The sequence below is a fragment of the Stomoxys calcitrans genome, chromosome 2 (genome assembly GCF_963082655.1).
Source record: "Stomoxys calcitrans chromosome 2, idStoCalc2.1, whole genome shotgun sequence".
Lineage (NCBI taxonomy): Eukaryota > Metazoa > Arthropoda > Insecta > Diptera > Muscidae > Stomoxys > Stomoxys calcitrans.
In genome coordinates this window covers 90,376,336-90,401,736 of record NC_081553.1, presented here as the reverse complement: position 1 = coordinate 90,401,736, position 25,401 = coordinate 90,376,336, and the positions used below count along the sequence as shown (strand labels likewise).

The following is a 25,401-nucleotide window of genomic DNA, read 5'->3' as shown; positions in this document are numbered from 1 at the left end:
CCAGTATCGGGGGTCCCCTCCATTCCAGTATGATATAGCATTTCTCGCTATATCATCGCGCTGTCAGCGTAGGATATGACCCAACCAAGTCCACATTCTCTTCCGGATTTCTACATCGGGGTAGTGTTTGTTCTTATTTGCAAATTTTTCATTTAAAATAAGGTTTGCCCAGCAAATTCAAAGTATTTTTTCGTACGCAGCGATTTCATTACCTTTCTCAGTTCTTTGAAAATTTCCTACAAAGACAACATTTAAATAAAATTTCCTTTAGATCAGGTTTGGTTTAGTTGAAAAGAAGGTGCGGGTATAAACCGTCCCAGGCACAGAAAAAGTTGGTCGAAAATTTAAGATTTTCCTTATTCCTAGGATTTTGACAATGAAAATGAGTCAAAGAACCAAAACATTAATATTTGGTTGCTATTTGATAGAGATGGGATTCTTCCGGGTAAATTCCTAATGCGTGGGTATTTACCCGATAAATACCTTTTTTGGGTATTTATAAAATTTCAGTTAGTATGGTAATTAAAAACAGTTTGTACCATTTCTTTTATAAAAGATTTTTGTATATAAAACTGACCTTCTGATGTCATAAAATCGGAATTACGTTATATATAGACGCTATATAGACCGATCTTCAGGTTTAAGGTCTTGAAGCAATAAATTGGTCGTTTTTCATCCGATTTCGATGAAATTTGGGAGAGGAGGGGTATACCACTACCCTCTTACTTATAGGTCTGTAGGCTTTGGTGTCGCATAACTTGCTGCGCTTGGGTATAAATATCACCTTTGCCACCTGCCAGGCTTTCCGAGTATATGTCGGTCCAAGGTAGGCTGCGAAAATAGTGGCCAGATGGGGCGCCTGATGGTCGACACCTTCTGTAGTAGCGCCGGAAATATTTCATCCGATCCGGGTGAGTTAAATGGTTGAAAGCTCCTCAGTGCTTCCTTTACCATAAATTCTGTTATGACAAAGCCTTCGATCAACCTCATTGTTCTTAGATTCCGGTGTCATCATGTGTCCCGTCGTATCCTGTTAAAAATGCGTTTTCATCAAAAGCCTCAACTTGTCCTCCGTTGTTTCTGCTGTCTCTCCCATGTCGTCTACTAATGTTTCTGTTTGGTCATGGATTTTTCAGAAAAACATTTTCATCTTTACGGCGTCCTGAACGCTATCGACCTGTTCGCGGAAAAGCTTCCAGAAGGCACGTTTTGCTGCTTTGATAATCTTATTGTATTTCTTGAGCCTTGTGTAATGCACATCCTAATAAACTTTCCCGAAAATGCGAATCTCCCCGGTTATCCAGGGTTTTGGGGCTGATTTTCTTTCTCAAAGAGGTCAACTAAAGGGTGATTTTTTTGAGGTTGGGATTTTCATGCATTAGTATTTGACAGATCACGTGGGATTTCAGACATGGTGTCAAAGAGAAAGATGCTCAGTATGCTTTGACATTTCATCATGAATAGACTTACTAACGAGCAACGCTTGCAAATCATTGAATTTTATTACCAAAATCAGTGTTCGGTTCGAAATGTGTTCATTCACCGTAACGTTGCGTCCAACAGCATCTTTGAAAAAATACGGTCCAATGATTCCACCAGCGTACAAACCACACCAAACAGTGCATTTTTCGGGATGCATGGGCAGTTCTTGAACGGCTTCTGGTTGCTCTTCACTCCAAATGCGGCAATTTTGCTTATTTACGTAGCCATTCAACCAGAAATGAGCCTCATCGCTGAACGGTGAATGAACACATTTCGAACCGAACACTGATTTTGGTAATAAAATTCAATGATTTGCAAGCGTTGCTCGTTAGTAAGTCTATTCATGATGAAATGTCAAAGCATACTGAGCATCTTTCTCTTTGACACCATGTCTGAAATCCCACGTGATCTGTCAAATACTAATGCATGAAAATCCTAACCTCAAAAAAATCACCCTTTATCTTCGAAAGACCCCACCAGTGCAGTCGTAATCCTGTTGACATTTTCGTCAATGTCTCCTATGTTTGGAAAATCTAAATTATCTTACCCAAGTCTAATTCTGAGTAGTCTTGTGAACTTTGTGCAGTTGGTTTTCAAATTATTCCGGAACCTTATCGGATTCGCCACTGATCGTGGTATTCTAAACCTAATGTAACGATGGTCAAAGAAGTAGTACTCCATGGAGACCGTCCAATCCTGAACATCTAAAACCTCCTCCCTAATCCTATTGACAAAAATAGCGGTGTTATCAATATTAAGTGTAACACCGCTTAATTTCCTTTAAAAAACATTTTGTTAATGAAATTTTGTCTCTGGGGACTGATACTGGTATACAGTCAGCATAAAAATATGTGTATTATTGTATTTTTATTGCATATTTGATGTTTTAAGTTATAGCATTTTTTCTAGTCACTTTTTTCACTGTTAGTTTAAATATTTTTTATACCCTACACTACCACTGTGGTACAGGGTATTATAGATTTGTGCATTTGTTTGCAACGCTAAGAGGGAGAAGGGATAGACCTATCGATAAGTAAAGGGATCGGCTTAGAATCACTTCCTGATTCGAATTAGCTATGTCCGTCTGTCTGTCTGTCCATGCAATGTTGTAAACAAGGTACTGGTCGCTTTTGTCGTCCGATTTTCACAAACTTTTGCACAAGTCTCTTTTTTTGGTCCAAGGACGAACGCCATTGAAATCGGTTCAGATTTAGATATAGCTCCCATATATATCTTTCAACCGATGTGCCCCTTTAAAGCTGTAGAAACCACAATTTTGGTCCGATCCTTACAAAATTTGGCTCAAAGTTTTATTTTTGACGTCCCAATATTTGTGTAAAATTTCATTGAAATCAGTCCGGATTTAGATATAGCTCCCATATATATCTTTCATCCGATATGCCCTTTTAAAGCTGTAAGAGCCACAATATTAATCCGATCGTTACCAAATTTAGCATGATATGTTTCATGTGGCGTCTTAATACGTCTGCAAAATTTCATCTAAATCGGTCCAGATTTAGATATAGCTCCCATATATATCTTTCATCCGATATGCTCTTTTAAAGCTGTAGTAGCCACAATTTTGGACCCATCCTTACAGAATTTTGCAGAATATGTTTTATTTAACGTCGCACTACATGCAAAAAATTTCATCAAAACCAAACCAGTTTTAGGTAAAGTTCCCATATATATATCTTTTATGCGTTTCGACTTTTAAGGCTGTATATAATTTTAGTCCTTTACAAAATTAGATCTTTACAAAATTTTTCATGAGCTGTTTTAATTGACATCCCAATACGTCAAAATCGAATCAGATTTAGATAAAACTCCCATATATATATTTTAAGCGTTTCGACTTTTAAGGCTGTAGAAGCCACAATATTTGTACCATCTTAAGAAAGTCGTAGAAGGTTCAATTCGATATTTCAAACGGTATACAAAATCAAAGTCAGACTAAATTTGGATATAAGTGCTATATATTAAAAGTATTACGTAGACTTGGTGGTGTAGGGTATTATATAGTCGGCTCCGCCCGACTTTTGCCTTTCCTTGCTTGTTTTTTTATTAATTTAGTTTGAAAACCCATTTAAGTTTCTAATTTTGTTTGGTTTTGGTATTTCGTTTTTTTTTTGTTTTTTCTTTTCTTCTCAAATTATAGCAAACATTCTAGTTTGTCACATTACTATGGGTGTTGCGCAAATTTAAAAAACGTATACAGTTGAGTAAACTGAGTTCTATTATTAATCTCGAATGTTATCTTATCATGTAAGGTCTAATAACTCACATCGAATTGTTATATATTTACCTATGTACATGGTATGTATGTCTGCCATTTATGAACTGGCTGAAAGATAATAAATTTTTCCTATACAAAGTAGAACACATTGTTTGTTCATTAAATGGTAGAATAAGTCCATTTTCCTTTATATAAAGACTTAAAAGCGAAAGCTTAATATTAAAAAAATATAAACTTAATTTATCAAAAGCCTTTTTAACACTTTATGTAGTTCAATTTTATATCGCTATGAGTTTTTTTTCTTCTTTTGTACAGTAATTGGTCACCATTTGCGATATATATTTATTTTGCATAACGTAAACTATGTCAGCTTTTGCCTCTGTTTGGATCGTGTTGATTTACATTGGTTTCCTTACGTAAAGTGCAGAGTATTTTCTCTTTTCGTTGAGCAACATCTGCTCATAGAAATGTTTTACATGACTCAAAACATCATACATTTCTTGAGAAAAAATTCCGCTAAATATCTCCTATGATGTTTTCCACAGGATTCGAACCCACACATTCACCGTCAAAGACAAATTTGCAAGCCTATTCGGGATGGTGGCCTTTAATGGCACCATATCTGTACATTCGTTTGGTTTGCATGATGCCTTCCTGCATGACTCCATGCCATGGTTGTAAACATTGATCCCAAGTCGATGTTCGACATTTCATTAAATTGTTATCAACATGGGCCCAACATGTAATGCGCAGCTCCAAATCACTCGGTCCCAACAGTACACCAACACACTTCATGGATAACTAGCGTGTATTCAAGCTTTTGCTAGGTCATGTGTGTCTCATACTAAATACTACCCCTAAAGAGGTGACCACCCTTGCAACATTCCCATCGCCTTCAAGGGCACTGCTAAAGTACCAAACGGCTTCTCTAATTTCCATAGCCCCTAGATCTCTAATGTCAGCATAGTACGGGTATTTCGTCAGTATATGCCACCAGTCCATAGGTCTCCCATAGTTGCACAATCAGTCGCCTTTAACGCTGAATGTCTGGTTTAGAATCCTGGTGAGAATATCAGAAAATAAGTAAAAGCATGCAGTTCGGCCGGGCCGAATCTTGGGAACCCACCGCCATGGATTCTGCTAAAATATGGGAGCTATATTTAGTTCTAGACCGAATTGGACCGTACTTGGCGCAGTTGTTGAGAGTTATAACAGAACACTATATGCAAAATTTCAGCCAAATCGGATAAAAATCGCGGCTTGTAAGGGCTCAAGAAGTCTAATCGGGAAGAAGTCTAATATGGGAGCTATATCATGTTCTTGACCAATATGAGTCGTACTTGGCACAGTTGATGGGAGTCATAACAAAATTTCAACCAAATCGGATGAAAATTGTGGCTTCCATTGGCTCAAGAAGTCAAATCGGGAAATCGGTTTATATGGGATCCATATCAGGTTATATACAATTTAAACCGTTCTTGGCACAGTTGTTGGAAGTCAAAATAGAACACTATGTGGCTTCTACGGATTCAGGAAGTCAAATCGGGAGATCGGTTTATATGGGAGCTATATCATGTTACAGACCGATTTGGACCGTACATAGTTCCGTTGTTGGGAGTCATAACAGAATACTATATGCAAAATTTCAGCCAAATGGGATGAAAATTGTGGCTTCCATTGGGAGATCGGTTTATATGGGAGCTATATCAGGTTCTTGACTGATTTGGACCGTACTTGGCATAGTTGTTAAAAGTCATAACAGAACACTATGTGCAACATTTCAGCCAAATCGGAAAAAAAATTGTGGCTTATATGGGCTTAAGAAATCGGGAGATCGGTTTATATGGGAGCTATATCCAAATCCAAACCTATATGGTCCATTTGAAATCCCAAACGATCTACATCAATACGCGTACGACGTACGCTATGGTGATTTCGACAGACGGACGGACATGGCTAGTTCAAATTAGAATTTCGAGACGATCAAAAATATATATTCTCTATGGGGTTCTAGATCCCTATTTCGAGGTGTTACAAACAGAATGACTAGATTAGTATACCCCCATCCTATGGTGGTGCGTATAAAAATTAAGCGGTGGTTATCCCCTTCTAATGCTGGCAATATTTATGAGGTACTATGCCATATTAAAACTTCTTCCCAAAGAGGACTGGGTTATCCAAAGGAGATCCCTTATCATTGAGCTAAGACTTGAGCAGTTCCTTAATGGCATATTTGAATTTTTGCCCTTTCAGTAGGAAACCCACACATAGGCTAGGCATTCTTATACGAAGATTAAGTAAGGAATGAATTTTTAAATCACCCGACCGTTGTCACTTTACTTCCATCTAGTTTTCTACACATTATCAGGGCACCTTGAGTCGCGTTACACCCCTTTCCGCCAACTCAAAATCAGTTAGTCAATTCCCACGTGCTAATTTAAATTCCCTTTTCATTTTGTATTACACAGCCATATAACTTACAAGTAAGTCAAGCGGGGTTATAATGCAATGGAAAAAAGCTGAATGCATCAAGCACTCGAGTTTCTGATGGATTTTCATGAACCCTTATCAGTTATTCTTTATCCTCAAACTGAGGTAGCGAAAACACTTTGCAAAAACACAGTATTCAGTGCAAAAATAACAGATATTGATAGAGACAATTGGTATCTACATACATATGTTATCAAAACAGTAGGATCTCTGATAGCTTCACGTTCACAATTTACGAAATGACGGATAATTAAATAAATATTGTCGATAGATAAAACTACAGGGGAATAAAGTGGAAGCAACATTCGTTATCAAAACACTTAGGAACCAACCATTTTACACCAAATACGTAGATCAATGATCTTATCATTGACTTAAAATTTAACCTGATAGTATACTGAAAAAAAGAGTTGGCCCAAAATTTAAGCTTTTTCCTTACTCGTAGGAAAACGAGCCAAAGAACCAAAACTATAAAATAATGATGATATCTTTAAATTTAATTCCCTTTTTACTTACGGACATGAGCATCCGTTTCAAATTTTGATCACTGATTGATTCTTTTTTTTACTTCAAAAATAGCTGTCCAATTATTACTTTTTGAAAAATAAGACACAAAGATAAGAATTTCTTAACCTGCCATTTAAAATAAAACATCCTTAATATAAAGAAAAATATTTTTCACCAAAGGTAATGTTTCCTTAAAAGTTGGAAAATTGATCATCTTGAAATTAAGTTTGCTAATCTTTGGCTAATTTCGTCATTCTGTTCGACATATGCGTCTAAGACCCCATAAAGTATATATATTCTTGATCGTCATGTCATTTTAAGTGGAACTAGCCATGTCCGTCTGTCTGTCGAAAGCACGCAAACTTTCGAAGGAGTAAAGCTGGGCGCTTGAAAATTTGCACAAATACTGATCCATAACCTGATATAGTTGCCGTTTAAACCGATCTTGGGTCTTGACTTCTTCAGCTTTTAGAGGCCGCAATTCTTATCCGATTTGGATGGGATTTTGCACGTGGTGTTTTGGTATCACTTTCAACAACTCTTCTAAGTATGATTCAAATCGGTTAAGAAGACGTATCTCTGCGTAGCAAACACCATGATAGTATCGATAAAATAGTACCAAGCTGCCCACATTCCGATGGTGCCCAAGGGAAGCAATAGAGTTGGATACCCTAACATCGCCGATCAACACGATCGCTTTCCTCTGAACCCGGTAAAGTAACTCCAAGGAGGACCTGGGGCACCCGCTCATGCATGGGAGTTATATTCCATCTTAGGTATGCTTAAGGTTGTATATATTTTAGGAAGATCAGAGGAAGTGAAATAATTTTTTCACCGTTTAAGAAAAGTCCAAGCACTTGAATACTTCTTTCGAAACTTCGATATATATTTTGACCAACGGACATCACATTGTGTCCTCACCGCGTATTAACATCTGCTATCAATGATTACACGTGCCACAGTGGGATGAAAATAAAATAAGGGGAAATAAGTCTGTCATTTTGGAACGGATAGAGATACCTTCACGAAATTTTACATTGTTGTGGCTTATCTGTAGGAGCCAGAAGCCTTAGTCTGTCCCTACTGTGGTATCACAATGGACATAAAATTGTCTAAGTAAGTCTGTAAAGGACTGCCACTCTTACCTGGCCTAACCTAGCTGATGTGTTATCTAGTTTAAATGCAAGTCCCAGGGACCCATAGGTAGGCCTTCAAAGTTGGTCACTCGGCCCTAGAAAATTTTGTTCGGCCTGTAAAAAGCGCATTTATGGTCCGATTATCAAAATTTTTTTGTAATAAAATAAAATTCAAATTGAAAATATCATAAAACCAAAACTACTAAAAATATCGTTCTTATTTTTCACAAATTTGTAGATGAATATCTTTTTAAAATAATGAGTAAAAATTTTGGCCACATTTCTTAATGAAAACACCTAAAATCCCTATACTGGGGAAAATGTTTGCAAAACTTGGCATTTTTTAATAAAATGTCCGTAGAGACCTCAATCCAATTTGTTATTACTTGGGGCAATGAAAATATGTTATAAAGTTGGGGGTCTCAGCTTTGCGTTTTGAGAACTCGAAGGGTTTTCTCTGGTTTTTTGGTAAAAAATACCAATATTGTACTTCCCAGATCTCCTATTAGAGTTAACACAATTTATAAAAATTACACTTAAAACGAGCATCTACATTAAGTCTTCTTTACAGTACAGTGAGCAAAATTGATTGGACATTTACTTTTTTCACATTTTTTGGTTTATAACTCGCAAACCTTTTAACGGAAGAATCGAACCTTAACATATATCGCAACAAGAAAATCTACATTTTATTAGCTTTTCAAGTCAGTTAAAAAATTTGAAATCGGTTCAGAACTGCTTTCACAAGCAACAAAATAAGAGACCAGCCTCTGCGAAAATTTCAAAAAAAAAAATTGTTAGTCAAATTTCTTGGACATTATAAAAGATATCCCGCACATTAAGGTCTGTTATTTTGTAGGGCTTTTTAAGCACTTTCCGGATTATAAATGCGCTTTTGACAGCCTGAAAAAATTTTTTAGGGCTGAGGTGAACAACTTTGAAAGCCCACCAATGGGCCCCTGTCCTTGGACGGGATCACCCTGCATCTGTTGAAGGAGGCGAAGTACCTTGCCATAGTCTTAGATTCGAAGCTGTGCTGGGTGAGGCGTCCTTCCGACAGAAGCAGTACACTATGGTGGCCTTCTTGGATATTGAGGAAGCCTTCAAATTTTTCTTATAAACTGGATAATACCTCAGTTATAACCAATAATGTAAAATTTCATGAAGATATCTCTATCCGTTCCAAAATGGCAGTCTTATTTCCACCTATCTTTTTTTCCATCCCACTGTGCGTGCGTTGCTTACTTCTTTTCAAAACTAAAACTTCTTGTTATCAACGTGGAAATGCGTAGCAATATGAAATGTTTTATAAGTTTCTACAATATTACAAGACCACACATGCCAACCATTTACTGCCAGTCAACTTCAGCATCAACTATATTTCATACGCAGTTTCATCATCTAAACAACAACAAAAACAACAGCAAATAAACCTTTTAAAATATGGCATATAAGAGTATGAAGATCTATCTATTCAAATGCCAGCCTACGCGTGACTATTCCAATCCAGTCCAGCTGACGAGTTCACATACTACGAACGAGGCGTCTATCCATTCTCACGTTGAAAATACAAAATGTGCGAAATTGTTTTTAGATTATGTTAAATAGACTTTTTCTTGCTACGGGTTTTTTTTTTTGTTGTAATTTGTTAAGCAAATCAACACTCGTTCAGATGGTCGTAATTCAATGTTTTTGTATTTTCAACCTGTATGTCAAGAAGTATTTTCCTATTATGTCATTAACAACAATGTAAACTCATTCAATTTTCGATTACACAGCAAAAAACTATGTAACAGGGTTACGTTGTGTTTACGTTTATGACAAATATTGTCAATAATTAACACAGTGGAAAGATGTATATAAAAATTTAATTAGTAACAAGGGCATTTTTTTCTATAAAATATTTTTAATTTACACTTATCTCAAGGGGACATGTTAGCGAGCTTCTTGACAAGGCGAATTGGGAATAATTAGCACTGTCCTTAACCATTTGTTTTATCGCTTAATACCTCAACGGGGGGCCTTGGTGGGAATGTTTTTAAGAACAGAATGAAATTAGTTTCATGGAATGCGGAAAAGTAGTTGCCTGTTCTCAGGCAATCAGGTTACAGATATCACAACATTAGCGGATATCAATCCCCGGTTTTAATTCCCGACCCCATAAAGTACTTATATTTTTGATCGTCATAACATTCTAAGTCGATTTAGTCTTATACTTCTTATTGATGTAGGTTGTTGGGGATTGCAAATGGGTCATTTCGGCTCAGATTAGCATATAGCTCCCATATAGGACCACTTTGGTCCTTCGACTTGAGATCCTAGAAGCTGCAATTATTAACCGATTGGGCCTATACAGTGTTCTGTTACCACTTCCAACAATCGTGCCAAGTATGATCTGAATCGGTCTATAACCTGATATAGCTCCCTAAAAGCAGCAGTTGTTATCGGATTGAGCGGACATTTTGAATGTAGAGTTCTGTTATGACTTCCAAAAATTGCGACCATTAAGGTCTAAAGCGGTGTATAACCTGATATAGTTCCTATATAAACCGATCTCCTGATTTGAAATCTCAAGCCCCTGGAAGCCTCATTACTATCCGATGGGGCTGAAATTTTGTACGCAGTGTACTGTTACGACTTCCAACAATCGTGTCAGGTACGGTCCAAATCCCTTGTGTAAACTTTTAGAACAATCTGGTGGATTCCCAAAATTCGACCCGGGCGAACTTAGCACGCTTTTTCATTGGTGGTTTTCCCCTCCTAATGCTGGCAACATTTGTGAGGTACTATGCCATGTAAAACTTCTCTCCAAAGAGGTGCCGCACTGCGGCACGCCGTTCGGACTCGGCTATAAAAAGGAGGCCCCTTATCATTGAGGTTAAACTTAAATCGGAATACACTCATTGATATATGGGAAGTTTGCCCCTGTTCCTTAGTGGAATGTTCATGGGCAAAATTTGCAATTTACATTTACACCGGACCTGACGGTATTATCCCATCACTGCTGCAGAATTTCCTTGGAGTCACCCTGCCCAGGGTAGAACTGATTTTCCGTGCGAGCCTCGCGTGGTCCTGCATGGAATGCGGTCAAGTTGGTCTTTATCCTCAAAGCGGGAAAACAAACCACAGCACGACGAAGGATTTTAGGCCCATTAGTCTGTCATCGTTTTTGCTCAAAAAACTGGAGAGACTGATTGACCTAAAGGTGAGAGGGGAACTGACGCCGGAAAACTTCAGTGAGGCACAAGACGCATACTTCAAAAGCAGGTCGGTGGAGACGGTCCTTCATGCCCCAAGTGGTACACCCGTCCTTGGACGGGATCACGCTGCATCTGTTGAAGGAGGCGAAGTACCTTGGCATACTCTTCAACTCGAAGCTGTCCTGGGCGAGGCGTCCCTCTGACAGAAGGAGTATACTATGACGCCCTTTTTGGATATTGAGGAAGCACTGGATCGCTCGGGGATTCACCCCATAATCTTCCAGTGGACTAATAATGTGCTTTACGGCAGGGTTATTAATGCGAACCTGGAAGATAGCGTGGTCAGGAGGAGAGGGAGAAGTGAGAAACACCCCAGGGAGATTCTGTGGAACCTCGTGATAAAGAAATCCTGTTGGATCTCGGCAGAGATGGTACGAAGATAGTTTCTTATGCGGACAATGTCATGTTGCTGGTCGGATAGTGGAATGCTCCATACGGAGTAGTTGGAACGCCAGTCGGCACTATCAGCGGTATCGGGCGGAGAGTCTCATCGAGAGGCCGGGCGGCACCGGCTCTTGCACAAATACTGAGTACCTATGATGCTCGATATGACAAAGCGAGTTTTTGGCGCCTCTTGCATTATCTTGAGGTAGATGCCATCTGGGCCAAGAGACCTATAATGCTCAAAGGTGTGCACCGCCCGTATACGCTCTCTTGGGTCACCAAATACTCGGCTAAGGCTTTCATTACCGTGCCTCCTTCAAGTACAAAGACCCTTACCTCATGTTCCATCAAATCACAGACGGGAAGGAGTTTCCCATCTCCACCTAAGCTCTGCAAAATATTCGCATGAGAAAAGTCTTTAGCCACCAACCTTTTTATTCTCGAGGTGTATCAAACGCTTGACAGCTCTTCAATCAACTTAAGAAAATCCTCCCTGTTCTAGCGTCTATTGGGAGTATCCTGAGATCCTTTAACCACCAACTTTGGTTTTTCATCTTTGTCGGCTTCCTGTTCGGACAAGTACCAATCACACCATGTGTCGTCCATTTAGGCCTTCACTAGATTCTATAGACTTCCAGAGGCACTAAAAGCGTAAACAATCACCAGATTTGATTTCTTCAGAGTAATATAGAGTGTGTGTGTTAAATTTTAGTAAAATCCATGCTGATGGCTACCCAAGGCCAAAATGAACACCTTTTTACTTTTATTCTTAGTATGTATTTAGTCTTAACTTTTTGAATTTATGCATTGATGTTTGACCAGAATAATTTTTAAATTTATGTCATGCCACCACCACCTATGCTTCAGAATTTGATCAAAACAGTTTTACTCTCGTCGATTTCCGTTCACTCCAAATACACCCCCGCATTTTTAATTCACGTGCCCGCCCAGGGCCTGGACAAAGTCAAGCTTAGGCTTATTTTGGTGCCAACAACAATAATAATAACAACAGCGACAGCAACAACAACAATAAAACCTCTTCACACATTCGTCGTTTGAATTGATGAACGTTACCATTCAAATGTTATAAAAATAAGCTTTAGAGATTTCGCATTTCAAATAAAATGTTACACTCTAACACATAAGTCTTCGGCATGCAGGTATTGTTGTCATCTAATATAGCTGGCTAGCTAGCTGGCTATACTTCCAATTCGCTATCGTGTCACAACAGCAATTGGCGACAATAGTTGATATTATTCGAACGTGACTGACATGTAAAAATGCCCTGCGAAATGCAGCAAGCAACACATTTCAATGTTTGCGCGCTTCACTTTTGTTGGATGGATTGCTTGCTCCCGCTGCTGCTGCTGAAAAATCGCATATTTGTTGCCTTTTGGCCACATTCGACCGACCACTGATGGTGGACAGACAACTGTAAGTCTCCACTCGCATACGAGCCATGTTTGTTTGAATTTAACGATTGCATTTCAAAACACCACTGCGAAGAAACAACACAGAGAAAAAACAAGAGGCACAAAAACACTGCAAATAGTTAATTTGTATGCAAATGTACGCGTATGGATTGATATGGAATAAAGTGATGTTACAACGACTGCCTTTACTACCACTTAGTTTGACTAAGTCCAATTTTTTTACGCTGCCCTAAGCTAGGGCGGGCAACGCAACACAGTGGTTATAGATACTTTTAGTCAAACTTAATGACATTTGAGGCTAAATTAGAAAAGCACAACATGATAGTTCTGGGAACATTTGTTTAACTTCACATGTAGGGCAGAAATGAAACGTGGGATCAGAGAAATTCTTTTTGCCTTTTGAAGCTTTGATTGCTTTTTTTAGGATATGTGAAAGATATATAATTTTGCTTAATTATACCCTACACCACTACTGTGGTACAGGGTATTATAACTTAGGGAATTAGTTTGTAACACCCAAAAGGAAGAGAGATAGACCCATTGATAAGTATACCGATCGACTCAGAATCACTTTCTGATTCGATTTAGCTATGTCCGTCTGTCAGTCTGCCTGTCTGTCTGTCCGTCTGTCTGTCTGTCTGTCTGTCCATGTTAATTTGTGTACAAACTACAGGTGACAATTTTCATCCGATCGTCTTCAAATTTGGTATGGGTTTGTTTTTCGGCCTAGAGTTGAAGCCTATTGAAATTGGAAGAAATCGGTTCAGATTCGGATATAGCTCCCATATATATGTTCGTCCGATTTGCAGCAATACTGCAATAAAATGGTCATTTGTTAACCGATTTTCTCGAAATTTGGCTGGAAGGATTTTCCTATGACCCTCAATTTTACCGGTGATTTTTATAGAAATCGGTTCAGATTTGGATATTGCTCCCATCTATATGTTCGTCCGATTTGCAGTAATACAGCAATAAAATGGTTATCACTCCTAGACCCACTGCCACTCTATTGACCAATCTTCCCAAAAATTGTGTACAACGCTTTCCTCGGCGAATTCCACAATATCCATAAAGTTTGATCGAAATCGGTTTAGATTTAGATATAGCTCCCATCTCCCGTCATTTGTCAACCGTAGTTATTACATTTGGAACATATTTGCTTTGCTCGAAATTTGATACAGTAATTTTAATAACCTATCTGAATACATCCGCCGAGGTCCATCAAAATTGGTTCAGAATTAGATATAATCCCACTTTTGTATTTATAGGGTAGGTGTAGGGTATTATAAAGTCGGCACCGCCCGACTTTTGCCTTTCCTTACTTGTTTTTTTAGGGTATGTGAAAGAGATCTAATTTTGCTTAATTTTCAAATTAATTTGTCAGTGTAAACCACTTGGTTTGACCACTACTGTGGTACAAGGTATTATAACTTCGGATCTGATTTTTTCGAAATTTGGCTGGAAAGATTTTCTTGTCGACATTGCTGGTAATTTCCATAGAAATCGGTTCCGATTTGGATATAGCTCCCATATATATGTTCGTTCTCAAAAGCTCGACCCCGCAGCCCTGCTTAATGTGCGTTGTTTGGGTAAAGGTCGGTGGCCAACCGTATAAAAAAAACTTCCCCGTTGGGTTCTGCGAAAAATTTCGGTTGTCGGGTAGGAGTGCCTTATAGATTTGTTGTTGTTGTCGTAGACCTGTGTTGTGCACTAAGGCGGCAGCCCTTGTCCGATAAAGGATTCCATCTGGTTAATCCGATCGTACAACCGGCTGCCATGGTATTGATATAGATTTGTCGAAATGTGGGACGTATGGGTCTTTGAAATATCCTTGCCTTTATATTGTAGGGGACCAAATTGAATTTGCTTAAGCGGCATACTTGAAAAAATTCCAATATTCAAATAAAACAAGTAAGAGCGCGCTAAGTTCGGCCGGGCCGAATCTTATATACTCTCCACCATTGATCGCATTTGTCGAGTTCTATGCGCGATATCTCTTTTAGACAAACATAGAATATTGAATAAGAACTGCTATGCTATTGGAGCTATATCAAGTTATAGACACGTATGTTGAAGGTCATGAGAGAAGCCGTTGTACAAAATTTCAGCCAAATCGGATGAGAATTGCGCCCTCTAGAGGTTCAAGAAGTCAAGATCCCAGATCGGTTTATATGGCAGCTATATCAGGTTCTATACCGATTTACGCCATATTTAGAACAAGTTGTTGGAAGTCATAACAAAACACCTCATGCAAAATTTCACCCAAATCGGATGAGAATTGCGCGCTCTATTGGCTAAAGAAGTCAAGATCCAAGATCGGTTTATATAACAGCTATACCAGATTATGAACCGATTTGAATCATACTTAGCACAGATCGGCACAGTTGTTGAAAGTGATATAAAAACACTACGTGCAAAATTTCAGTTAAATCGGACTAGAATTGCGCCCTCTAGAGGCTCAAGAAGTCAAGACCCAAGATCGGTTTATATGGCAGCTATATCAAAACATGGACCGATTAAAACCATACTTAGTGCAGTTGTTGGAAGTGTTAACAAAACACTACGTGCACAATTTCAGTTAAATCTGACGAGAATTGCGCCCTCTGGAGGCTCAAGAAGTCAAGACCCAAGATCGGTTTATATGGCAGCTATATCAAAACATGGACCGATTAAAGCCATACTTAGCGTTGTCTAAGTATGGTTTCAATGAAATCTTATCCGATTTTATTGAAATTTTGCACGTAGTGTTTTGGTATCACTTCTAACAACTACGCTAACTATAGTTTAAATCGGTACATGTTTTGATATAGCTGCCATATAAACCGATCTTGGGTCTTGACTTCTTGAGCTTCTAGAGGGCGCAATTCTCGTCCGATTTTATTGAAATTTTGTACGCAGTGTTTTGGTAGCACTCCAACAACTGTGCTTAGTATGGTTCAAATCGGTCCATAACATGACATAGCTGCCATATAAATCGATCTTGACTTCTTGAGCCACTGGAGGGCGAAATTCCTATCCGATTTGACTGACATTTGGCATGACGTGTTTCGTTATGACTTCCCACAACTGTGCTAAGTATGGTTCAAATCGGTCCATAACCAGATATAGCTGTCCTATAAACCGATCTAGGGCCTTGAATTCTTGAGCCTCTAGAAGGCGCAATTCCTATCCGATTTGGCTGAAATTTGGCATGACGTGTTTCGTTATAACTCCCAAAAACTGTACTAAGTATGGTTCAAATCGGTCCATAACCTGATATAGCTGTTATATAAGCCGATCTGTGGTCTTGACTCTTGAGCCTCTAGAGGGCGTAATTATTATAGGATTTGGCTGAAATTTTGTACAGCCGCTGCTTCCATGACCTTAAACATACGTGTCAAATATGGTATGAATCATATATAACTCGATCTCCCTATTTGACTTCTTGAACCCCTAAAAGGCCCAATTCTTATTCGATTTGGCTGAAATTTTGCACATAGTGTTCTGTTATGACTCACAACAACTGTGGTTCAAATCGGTCAAGAACATGATGTAGCTCTCATATAAACCGATCTCCCGATTCGACTTCTTGAGCCCTTACAAGCCTCGATTTTTATCGAATTTGCTGAAATTTTGCATATACTTTTCTTTTTTTCTCTCAACAACTGCGCCAAGTACGGTCCAATTCGGTCTATAACTAGATATAGCTCCGATATTTTAGCAGAATCCATGGTGGTGGGTTCCCAAAATTCGGCCCGGCCGAATTTAGCACGCTTTTACTTGTTTTTTTTATTCCCATTTACCATGCCCGGAACGAGATAACTATGACCACACACTGGCTGGAACTGTGAGCTCAGATCTATATATAGATCATAGTTATAATAACAAGCTCAGCTGAGAGCTACCCGACATGTCCACAGTTTGCGGATAGTGTAGACTCATTGTGTAGAATCTCATTGAGAGGCCCAGTGCACCGGCTCTTGAGTTATTGGCACTTTTCAATAACCAATGGCCATCACGTTCTCGTGGCCATCGGTACTATGGACCGTAACGAGCTTGCTTTTCTAATAGAGTTTGATGAGGATACCTACCTCCACATTTATTTGGTTACATAACAACAACAACCACTGCACATGCATAGCTTTTCTTTAAGTCATACCCAAACCTTCGCCTATTGCACACTCAAAATCACAGTGACACATAATGTTTGTTGGCTTGGAGACATAAGCAAAAGGAAGTATAAAAAATACATACATATTTAAGGTAGACATTGTCAGCCAAAGTTATGGCATTTTAAAACACAAAGGGTTGGACACCATGCCAGTTCTTTTTGTAGACGTATTCAAACACCCGCATTCAAGAAGACTGGTTGTACAATTTCTAAAAACGGAAGTTCTGAAAACTTGAAAAAGAGGTTTTACCATAAAAAAAAAACAAAAGTTACTTTAAAACTAAAGTTTTCCATTTAAAACATCTATTTTAATATGAATATTTTTACTAATTTTTGCTGTTTTTTTTTATTTACAGACTCTCAATACGGCCGTGGTACAAATCTATAAAACCGAAGCTTCCGCACACTCCCATTGGAAAAAGAAATATACGGGCGTTGTGTGTTTCGTCAAGGACTGGGATTTGCGTTCCTATTTTTTAAGGGCCTATTGTCTAATTAAACATGAGCTGATATGGCAACATGAACTATATGATGCCATGAAACTAAATAAGGCCCGCTCATTTCTATTGACTTTTGAGGGACAGGTGAGTACAAATAAAAACTTTTCATGTATCCCTTAAATATCTAATCAAACATTTTTTTGCCATTTTTCAGGATGGCCATGTTGGTTTAAACTTTGTGTCGGAAGATGAATGTGATTCATTTTATCGTGCTGTGGATAAAACGATTGAAACTAGGAACCGTAAGAATTTAGGTTAGCTTTTGTTGATGCTTTGCTTTATTTGTTTTCCATTGTTGTAAAACCAATAATCTTGAATCATTTCATTTGTTGTTAGCAATATTTTCCCTTAAACGACTTTCACAAAACTTCGTCAAGAAAGAAAGAATACTGCCATTCTTTGGACTAAATGAGTCCAATTCCCGATACTTTGAAGAAAATCATGTAAAGATGGGCCCGATATAATATACCCACCTTTTACTAGGGCTTGCATTTGTCAAATTGCACGGTTTTTACACCGTGGATGGGGGGTATACTTATTTCGGCATTCCGTTTGTAACACCTCAAAATATTCGTGTAAGACCCCATAAAGTATGTATATTAGGCCGGGTTGATTTGTGTGAATAAAAAAAAATTAAAAATCGTTTAGAAAAAACGTAAATCACATTCAATTCCAAGAAGTTTCTCCGAAGAAACCATGTATCTAAATAAAATAATAATCCGCGCTTCTCGACTTCAAAATTTTTTTCCAGTTCTTTTGAAATTCGATGTTCTTGTAATCAAGGTACAGGCCGCATATGTTGTCCGATTTTGGACAAGCCACTTTTTTTGGTCCAAGAACGATCGCTTTTGATTTTGAACAGAATTGGTTCAGATGTAGATATAGCTCTCCCATATATATTTTATCCGATATGACCTTTTAAGGCTCTAGTAGCCATATTTTTGGTCCGATCTTTACAAAATTTTGCACAAGACGTTCTATTTAATGTTTCAACATGTGGGCATAATTTTATCAAAATCGGCTCATTTTTAGATATATCTCCCATATATATCATTCATCCGATATCGCCTTTCAAGGCTCTAGTAGCCATAATGTTGGTCCGATCTTTACAAAATTTTGCACAAGACGTTCGATTTAATGTTTGAACATGTGTGCATAATTTTATCAAAATCGGTAATCGAAAAACAAATGCGACCTGTATCTTCACAAGAATATGAAATATCGAAGAACGGGAAACAATTTTTGTCGAAAGGCGAAGAGTCTTCTTAGAATTGTATGTAGTTTACGTTTTTGCTATATGATTTTAAAAAAATCGACCTGGCCTAATGTATATTCTGGATCGTCATGACATTTTAAGTCGATCTAGCCATGTCCGTCCGTATGTCGCAAGCACGCTAACATTTCGAAGGTGTGAAGTTAGGCGCTTGAAATTTGGCACAAATATTTCTTATTAGTGTAGGTCGGTTGGGATTGTATTGGGTTGCCCAAAAAGTAATTGCGGATTTTTCATATAGTCGGCGTTGACAAATTTTTTCATAGCTTGTAACTCTGTAATTGCATTCTTTCTTCTGTCAGTTATCAGCTGTTACTTTTAGCTTGCTTTAGGAAAAAAAGTATATTTGATTAAAGTTCATTCTAAGTTTTATTAAAAATGCATTTACTTTCTTTTAAAAAATCCGCAATTACTTTTTGGGCAACCCAATAAAAGGGTCAAATCACTCCATGTTTTGGGCTTCTTGTGCTTCTGGAGGGCGTAATTGCCATGTGATTTGGCTGCAATTTTGTATGAGGTGTTTTGTTAAGACTTCCAACAACTGTGCTTAGTATGGTGTAAATTAGTCCATAACGTGATATAGCTGCCTTATAATCCGATTTCCCGATTTCATTTCTTGAGCTTCTAGAGGGCGCAATTCTTAGCCGATTTGGCTGAAATTTTGCACATATCGTTTTAGAGTGACTTCCAACAACTATATCAAGTATTGTCTAAATCAGTCCATAACCTGATATATAACCTGCCATTTAAACCGATCTCTCGATTTGACTTCTTGAGCTTATAGAGGGTGCAATACTTATGAGATTTGTCTGAAATTTTGTGTGAGGTCTTTTGTTACGTCTTCCAACAACTGTGCCAAGTATGGTCCAAATCCGTCTATAATCTGATATAGCCGCCACATAAACCTATCTCCCGATTAGACTTATTGAGCTTCTAGAGGGCGCAATTCTACTCCGATTTGGCTGAAATTTTGCTTGAGGCGTTTTGTTGACTTTCAACAACTGTGCCATGTATGGTCTAAATCGGGTTATAGCCTGATTTAGCTGTTATATAAACCGATCTCCCAATTTGACTTTTTGAGCCTCTTGAGAGCGCAATGTTTGATTTGCGATTTGCCTCAAATTTCGGAGGTGATATTTTTCTACGACTTGTACCCCATGACAAATACGGTCCATATGGGTAAAAAAAAATAAAAAAGTTATTCAAAAAACTTGACAAATGCGATCCATGGTGGAGGGTATATGATTTGGCCCGGCCGAACATGGCTTGCTATTACTTGTTCTAAGATGTTGCCAGAAACCATCTTGAAAAATTTCAACAAAATTGAACAAAAATAAGCGATCCGATAGTTTGCCAGCTCTATGCTAGACCCTTTAAGAAGAAATCGTACAAAATTTTTAGCCAAATTGAAGTACCTTTAAAAATATAGAGCTGTCGAAAGCGGCTTTATAGTCAACAAAGAGATGGTAAGAGTTGACCTATATGGGTCTTTTCCAGGATTTGGCACAGTGTGGATATCTAGTCTATGATAGCAACATTGATAGGGCCAAATTATCTCATTGACTTAAGTTGTTGTTGTAGCAGTTTGTTGTACAATGAGGCGGCCGATGAAGGACTTCATCGGATCAATTTGGTACCAAGGGATTGCTCATTAATTTAAGGTTTTAATCTTTCACACAGTACGCTAGAGGGTATCTTGTATGACTTTATTCTCTGTAGTTGGCACATTCCGTCTTGTCTCCTTTCTTGTGTATGTTACACAGTACGCTGAGACGTTTGCGTAGGTCGTCAACGTTAGTTTTTACTTTCTCAGTTTTCCGGGTGCAGGTTACTGGCCCAGCGCCCTAACCGCATAGGTTATGTGATCTCACATGTATCCCTCGATGTTGCGAGCCGCTTACTTCAAGATCTGATACTCGCCTTAAACCCCCCTTAACCTGGGAACGGGTGCTGATGTTGGCTTTGGTTATTGGTAGAGATGGGTTTCTACCGGGTAAATACCCAATGCTTGGGTTTTTATTAAGTAAATATCCAAGGAATACCTTTTTGGGTATTTATAAATTTGCAGATGGAGGCCACCGTAGCGCAGAGGTTAGCATGTCCTCCTATGACGCTAAACGCCTGGGTTCGAATCCTGGTGAGACCATCAGAAAATAATTTCAGCGGTGGTTTTCCCCTCATAATGCTCGCAACATTTGTGATGTACAATGCCATGTAAAACTTCTCTCCAAAGAGGTGTCGCACTGCGGCACGCCGTTCGGACTCGGCTCATAAACTTTCCATTAAAAAACAGGGACAAACTTTCTCACATATCAATGGGTGCAGTCCGATTCAAGTTTAATTTCAATGATAAGGGGCCTCCTTTTTATAGCCGAGTCCGAACGGCGTGCCGCAGTGCGACAACTATTTGGAGAGAAGTTTAAAATGGCATAGCACCTCACAAATAATGCCAGCATTAGGAGGGCCAACCCACCGAAAATTTTTTCTGATGGTCTCGCCAGGATTCGAACCCAGGCGTTCAGCGTTATATGCGGACATGCTAACCACTGCGCTACGGTATTTAAGCCATAAAAGATCCACTTATAACCCGATTTCAATGAAATTTGGCACAGTGTGTTCTGGAAGATCCCTACCCATTTCTGTCAAATGTGGTTCAGTTCGGTCCAACTCTACATGTGCTGAACTTCAACTCTACATGTGCTAAATTTGACATGTCATAAGACACCTACATACCGTGTAATAGAGCCTTTAGAACTTATAATTGATACGATGATGATAAGATGGAAATCACATACGATTGGGCCGATTTTATAGAAAGTCAATTAATTGGTTGACCCTCTTAACACATTGACATCTCCACGCCGATAAGGCGAACATTGCTTACAAATGAATTCAATTTGTATTCTACAAATATTTATTTATTTAAAGTGGAAGCACCTGTCCGAAAGAAAAGTTGTATTGACGACTTACGTTGTAGACAAAAAGGCGATAATGCAATTTTGTATAAATGGCTGTAATAAGAAATGTCGAAATTTGAGTTTTTGGGGTATTAAGGATTTGAAAATTAAGATCTCAGTTTTAGAAATGGCAAATTCCACAACATAGCTGTGGACACAATTGGTGTTCAAGTTATCAAAAATGAATCTTAGATCCCATCTCAGGGTGCCTTAAGTGAGTAAAATAAAATAACGCTCATTGCTTCAAGAAATTGGTTTCATGTTTGTGCCTTACATCTGTATATTCCTGTTCTGTTAACGCTGTTATAGTTAAGCACTTAGAATTTTGTTGATTGCAAATTGCATGGAGTTCATTTGATAGCTTTAAGCCAAGCGCTGCCTTTCTAGATAGATAAATAGCAATTTTTAGCTTTTAATATTTTTCCCTTAAATTTTATATTGAATTTTGTGTAATTTTAACATTTCCATAGAAAAACGCAATAAACGTAAATCGCAAATGGCTCCATCCGCACCATTAGCGCCGCTGCCCAAAGAACCTGATACAAATGCGGTACAGTTAAGGAATAATACATCCAAAATTGGTACCATCAACCTAACGCCAGCCCCAACGCAGCCAACATCGAAACACTTATTCTCGTCGCTGTCATCGTCGTCGTCTTCCAACAATAAAAAGCTAAAACCAAAATTCAATAAATGTGATATTGGGGCGCCCACCAATTTCCGTCATGTCTCCCATGTGGGTTGGGACGATGACAAGGGATTCGATTGTGTGGGCGATGAAAATGACGAAGTGCTAAATCAATTCTTTGTCAAGGCTGGTGTATCGAAAACGCAACTCAACGATCGTGACACGAGAGCTTTTATCTATGATTTCATACAGAATAAAAATGTTTTGGACATTGTGAAACAAGAGAATGTAGAGAAACCAATGAAAACCGCCCAGGCGGCTCCTCCACCTCCACCAACAAGACATCACCATCATCATGTAAGTTTATCAAGCTCAAATTTTATCTCAACTCTTTCATGTGCAAGGATGATCCTTTTCAGACTCAAAATGGCAATACATCGACTGCAACGAGTACCCCTAGAACTGCACCACCTCCACCAGCTAGACAACCTCCTCCACCAGTACCTACAACTGTGCCTGGTCTTTCAAGAGCACCTGCGCCACCTTCTAGACCACCACCACCTCCAGCACCCAGCATGACGGCACCGGTAAGCATTTCAATTGCAATTATACTATGAATTCCCTTTTATTAATTTTTGTTTCTATCACACAGCCACCACCTCCACCACCACCAGCAGCAACATTTGCTCCTCCTCCACCGCCACCACCACCAGCGATGGGAGAATTGCCAACAATTACAACATCCCATGTTAAATCTGAAACTAAGGCTCCTTCCAGTTTACCGCCTATTACAGATACTCGCAGCGAACTAATGGATAGTATTCGTAAAGGTGTAGCGCTTAAGGTAAGCAAATTCAAAATTGACTAAAAAAACCCCTGCACTTATAATAGGTTAGGTTAAAAAGAGGGTGCAGATATTAATTCACCCCATGCCAATATGGACATACACCTAAGCCAGTAATCGGCTTGTTGTGCGCTCTTAAAACTATTAAGTAACCTCTAAAAAGAAAATTTTAAGTTAGGAATTCCATGCTATTTACAAAATCCTTAATTGGTTTCAATACCACTCCCCTAAGTTGGTTCATGTCTGGTATTGTGTCTCCACCTAAGTGCCGTTATCTGTTAGACGATTTTACATAAGTGAGCTCGTAGTCCTATGTGTCCCGTTATGATACCAATAGCTATACTGGCCTTCTTCTTACTTCCTTTCAGTAATAGCCTCGTCTTTTCACGATCTGAATCCCCCCATAGGATTTTCGCCGTCCTACCGACCGTTTCGCTGTTCCACAATGTTGCATGCGCATTCGTCGCCCACTCCATTAACTCGGACTGCGTCGACCCGAAAGGCTTCAGGTTAACCAAGTTTATTGACGGCAGTCCTCTGGCTTTCACCGCCAAATCGTCTGCCATTTCATTTCCCCTTACTCCTACGATGCGGATTTTGCCATCCTCAGAGAAGGCGTTAGTCTCCTTCTTACACTGCAATACTTTTCATCCTGGTTGTTATTGTTCTTATGGCAATTTTACTGTCGGTAAAGATGTTCACACTCGACGTCCTCGCGTTAGCACCACACCACTTCATGCATTCCGTGATCGCCCGGATCTCCGCCTGCAGGGCCGTATTATGGCCAGGCAGTCTAAAACAGATCTCAGTCCCGGTTCTCAATATAAACCCCCAGGCCCACTCTGTCCTCTAGCTTTGATCCATTCTTGTAACATGATCTTCCAGATGGCAATACTAGGGTTCCGTCAATCCAAGACTGTGCCAATGGCAGCACTGCCTCCCACTCGACTAGGCAGTCTTAAACAGATCTCAGTCCCTGGATTCTCAATGTAAACCCCCAGACCCACTCTGTCCTCTAGCTTTGATCCATCCGTGTAACATGATCTTCCAGATGGCAATACTAGGGTTCCGTCAATCCAAGACTGTGCCGATGGCGGCAGTGCCTCGCACTCGACTTCAAGGTTCATCTCAGTTATCCGATCGGAAACCTCTTCCTTTCCTTCCAGGTTTCCTATCGTTGCCTCAATTATACCGCGATGGTATGAGCTGCTCCCATCCTCAATCCATTCTCCCATCGCCTTGAGTCTCATAGCCGCAGTGGCTGCCTCACATTTAATCTCTGTCAATGGCTTGGATATCTAGACCGCATCGCTCCGCCTATGCCAAGACAACATGTTCTCCGCAACTGTTGTATGGTCCATAGCAGTCCACCAAACTACTGTGGCGTAAGTAAGTATTGGTCTAATCACGCTCCTGTAGAGCCTCGAAATTCAGGCCCCATTTCGAGCCTACGGCCCGTCTACATAGGGCCCAACATCTGTGAGCCTTCTCAGTTCGCTCCTGACACTTCCAATTCAGCTTCCTGTCCAGGATCACACCTAAATATTTGACCTTCAGATATCGAAATCGTCTAATTGAGGAAACGTGGTGCGTTAAATTGGTCCACCTTCGTCTTCCTCGTAAACAGGCATATTTTAGTCTTCTCTGGGTTAATATTGAGACCTGCAATTATTATAAAATTATTATAAAAATATAAAAAAACACAAGTAAACAACACAAAAGATTAAAAATAATTGCGATTTTAAAAAAATATGCATATTAGGAACATAAGTGGTACGTTTACGCATGCGTGAACCATCTTTTCTGACCCTTTCATCTTGGATGAAATGTATCGTCTATGGGCACTGAAAAATATTGCGTTGACCTTATCTTCAGATATTATTGTCTGGAGACAAGGTGCATTAATAAAGGTGGTCTCACGGCGAACAGCCTGCCAGTTTGACGGTATTAAGATGTCAGTGCTGTGTTTACATTTACAGCAAACCTCTCGATTTTTTTTTTTTGCACGTTATCTTTGTTTGTGTTTCTCTTTCTCTCATTTTGCCTGGACACGCACACAGACGAGCGCAAGTTTCTTTGTTTGTGTTGAGAATATTGTTATTTTTTAAATGACGACGAAAT

General features: G+C 39.1%; 1 protein-coding gene across 5 annotated transcripts in view; it reads left to right on the top strand.

Moving 5' to 3' along the window:
• LOC106080701 (actin nucleation-promoting factor WASL) overlaps positions 1–25,401 on the top strand; it is an 82,721-nt gene that overhangs the window by 23,557 nt on the left and 33,763 nt on the right. For 4 of the 5 annotated variants that reach the window (XR_001220256.2, XR_001220254.2, XM_013242174.2 and 1 more), the window contains exons 3-7: positions 17,435–17,662; positions 17,733–17,832; positions 22,279–22,793; positions 22,856–23,023; positions 23,089–23,280. Coding sequence is in view for 3 of the 5 variants with exons in the window: in XM_013242174.2 (XP_013097628.1) it covers positions 17,435–17,662; positions 17,733–17,832; positions 22,279–22,793; positions 22,856–23,023; positions 23,089–23,280 (1,203 nt within the window). In the remaining 2 variants the exon portion in view is untranslated. The remainder of the gene's footprint in view (positions 1–17,434; positions 17,663–17,732; positions 17,833–22,278; positions 22,794–22,855; positions 23,024–23,088; positions 23,281–25,401) is intronic. The other variant, XM_013242201.2, reaches the window with a different exon arrangement.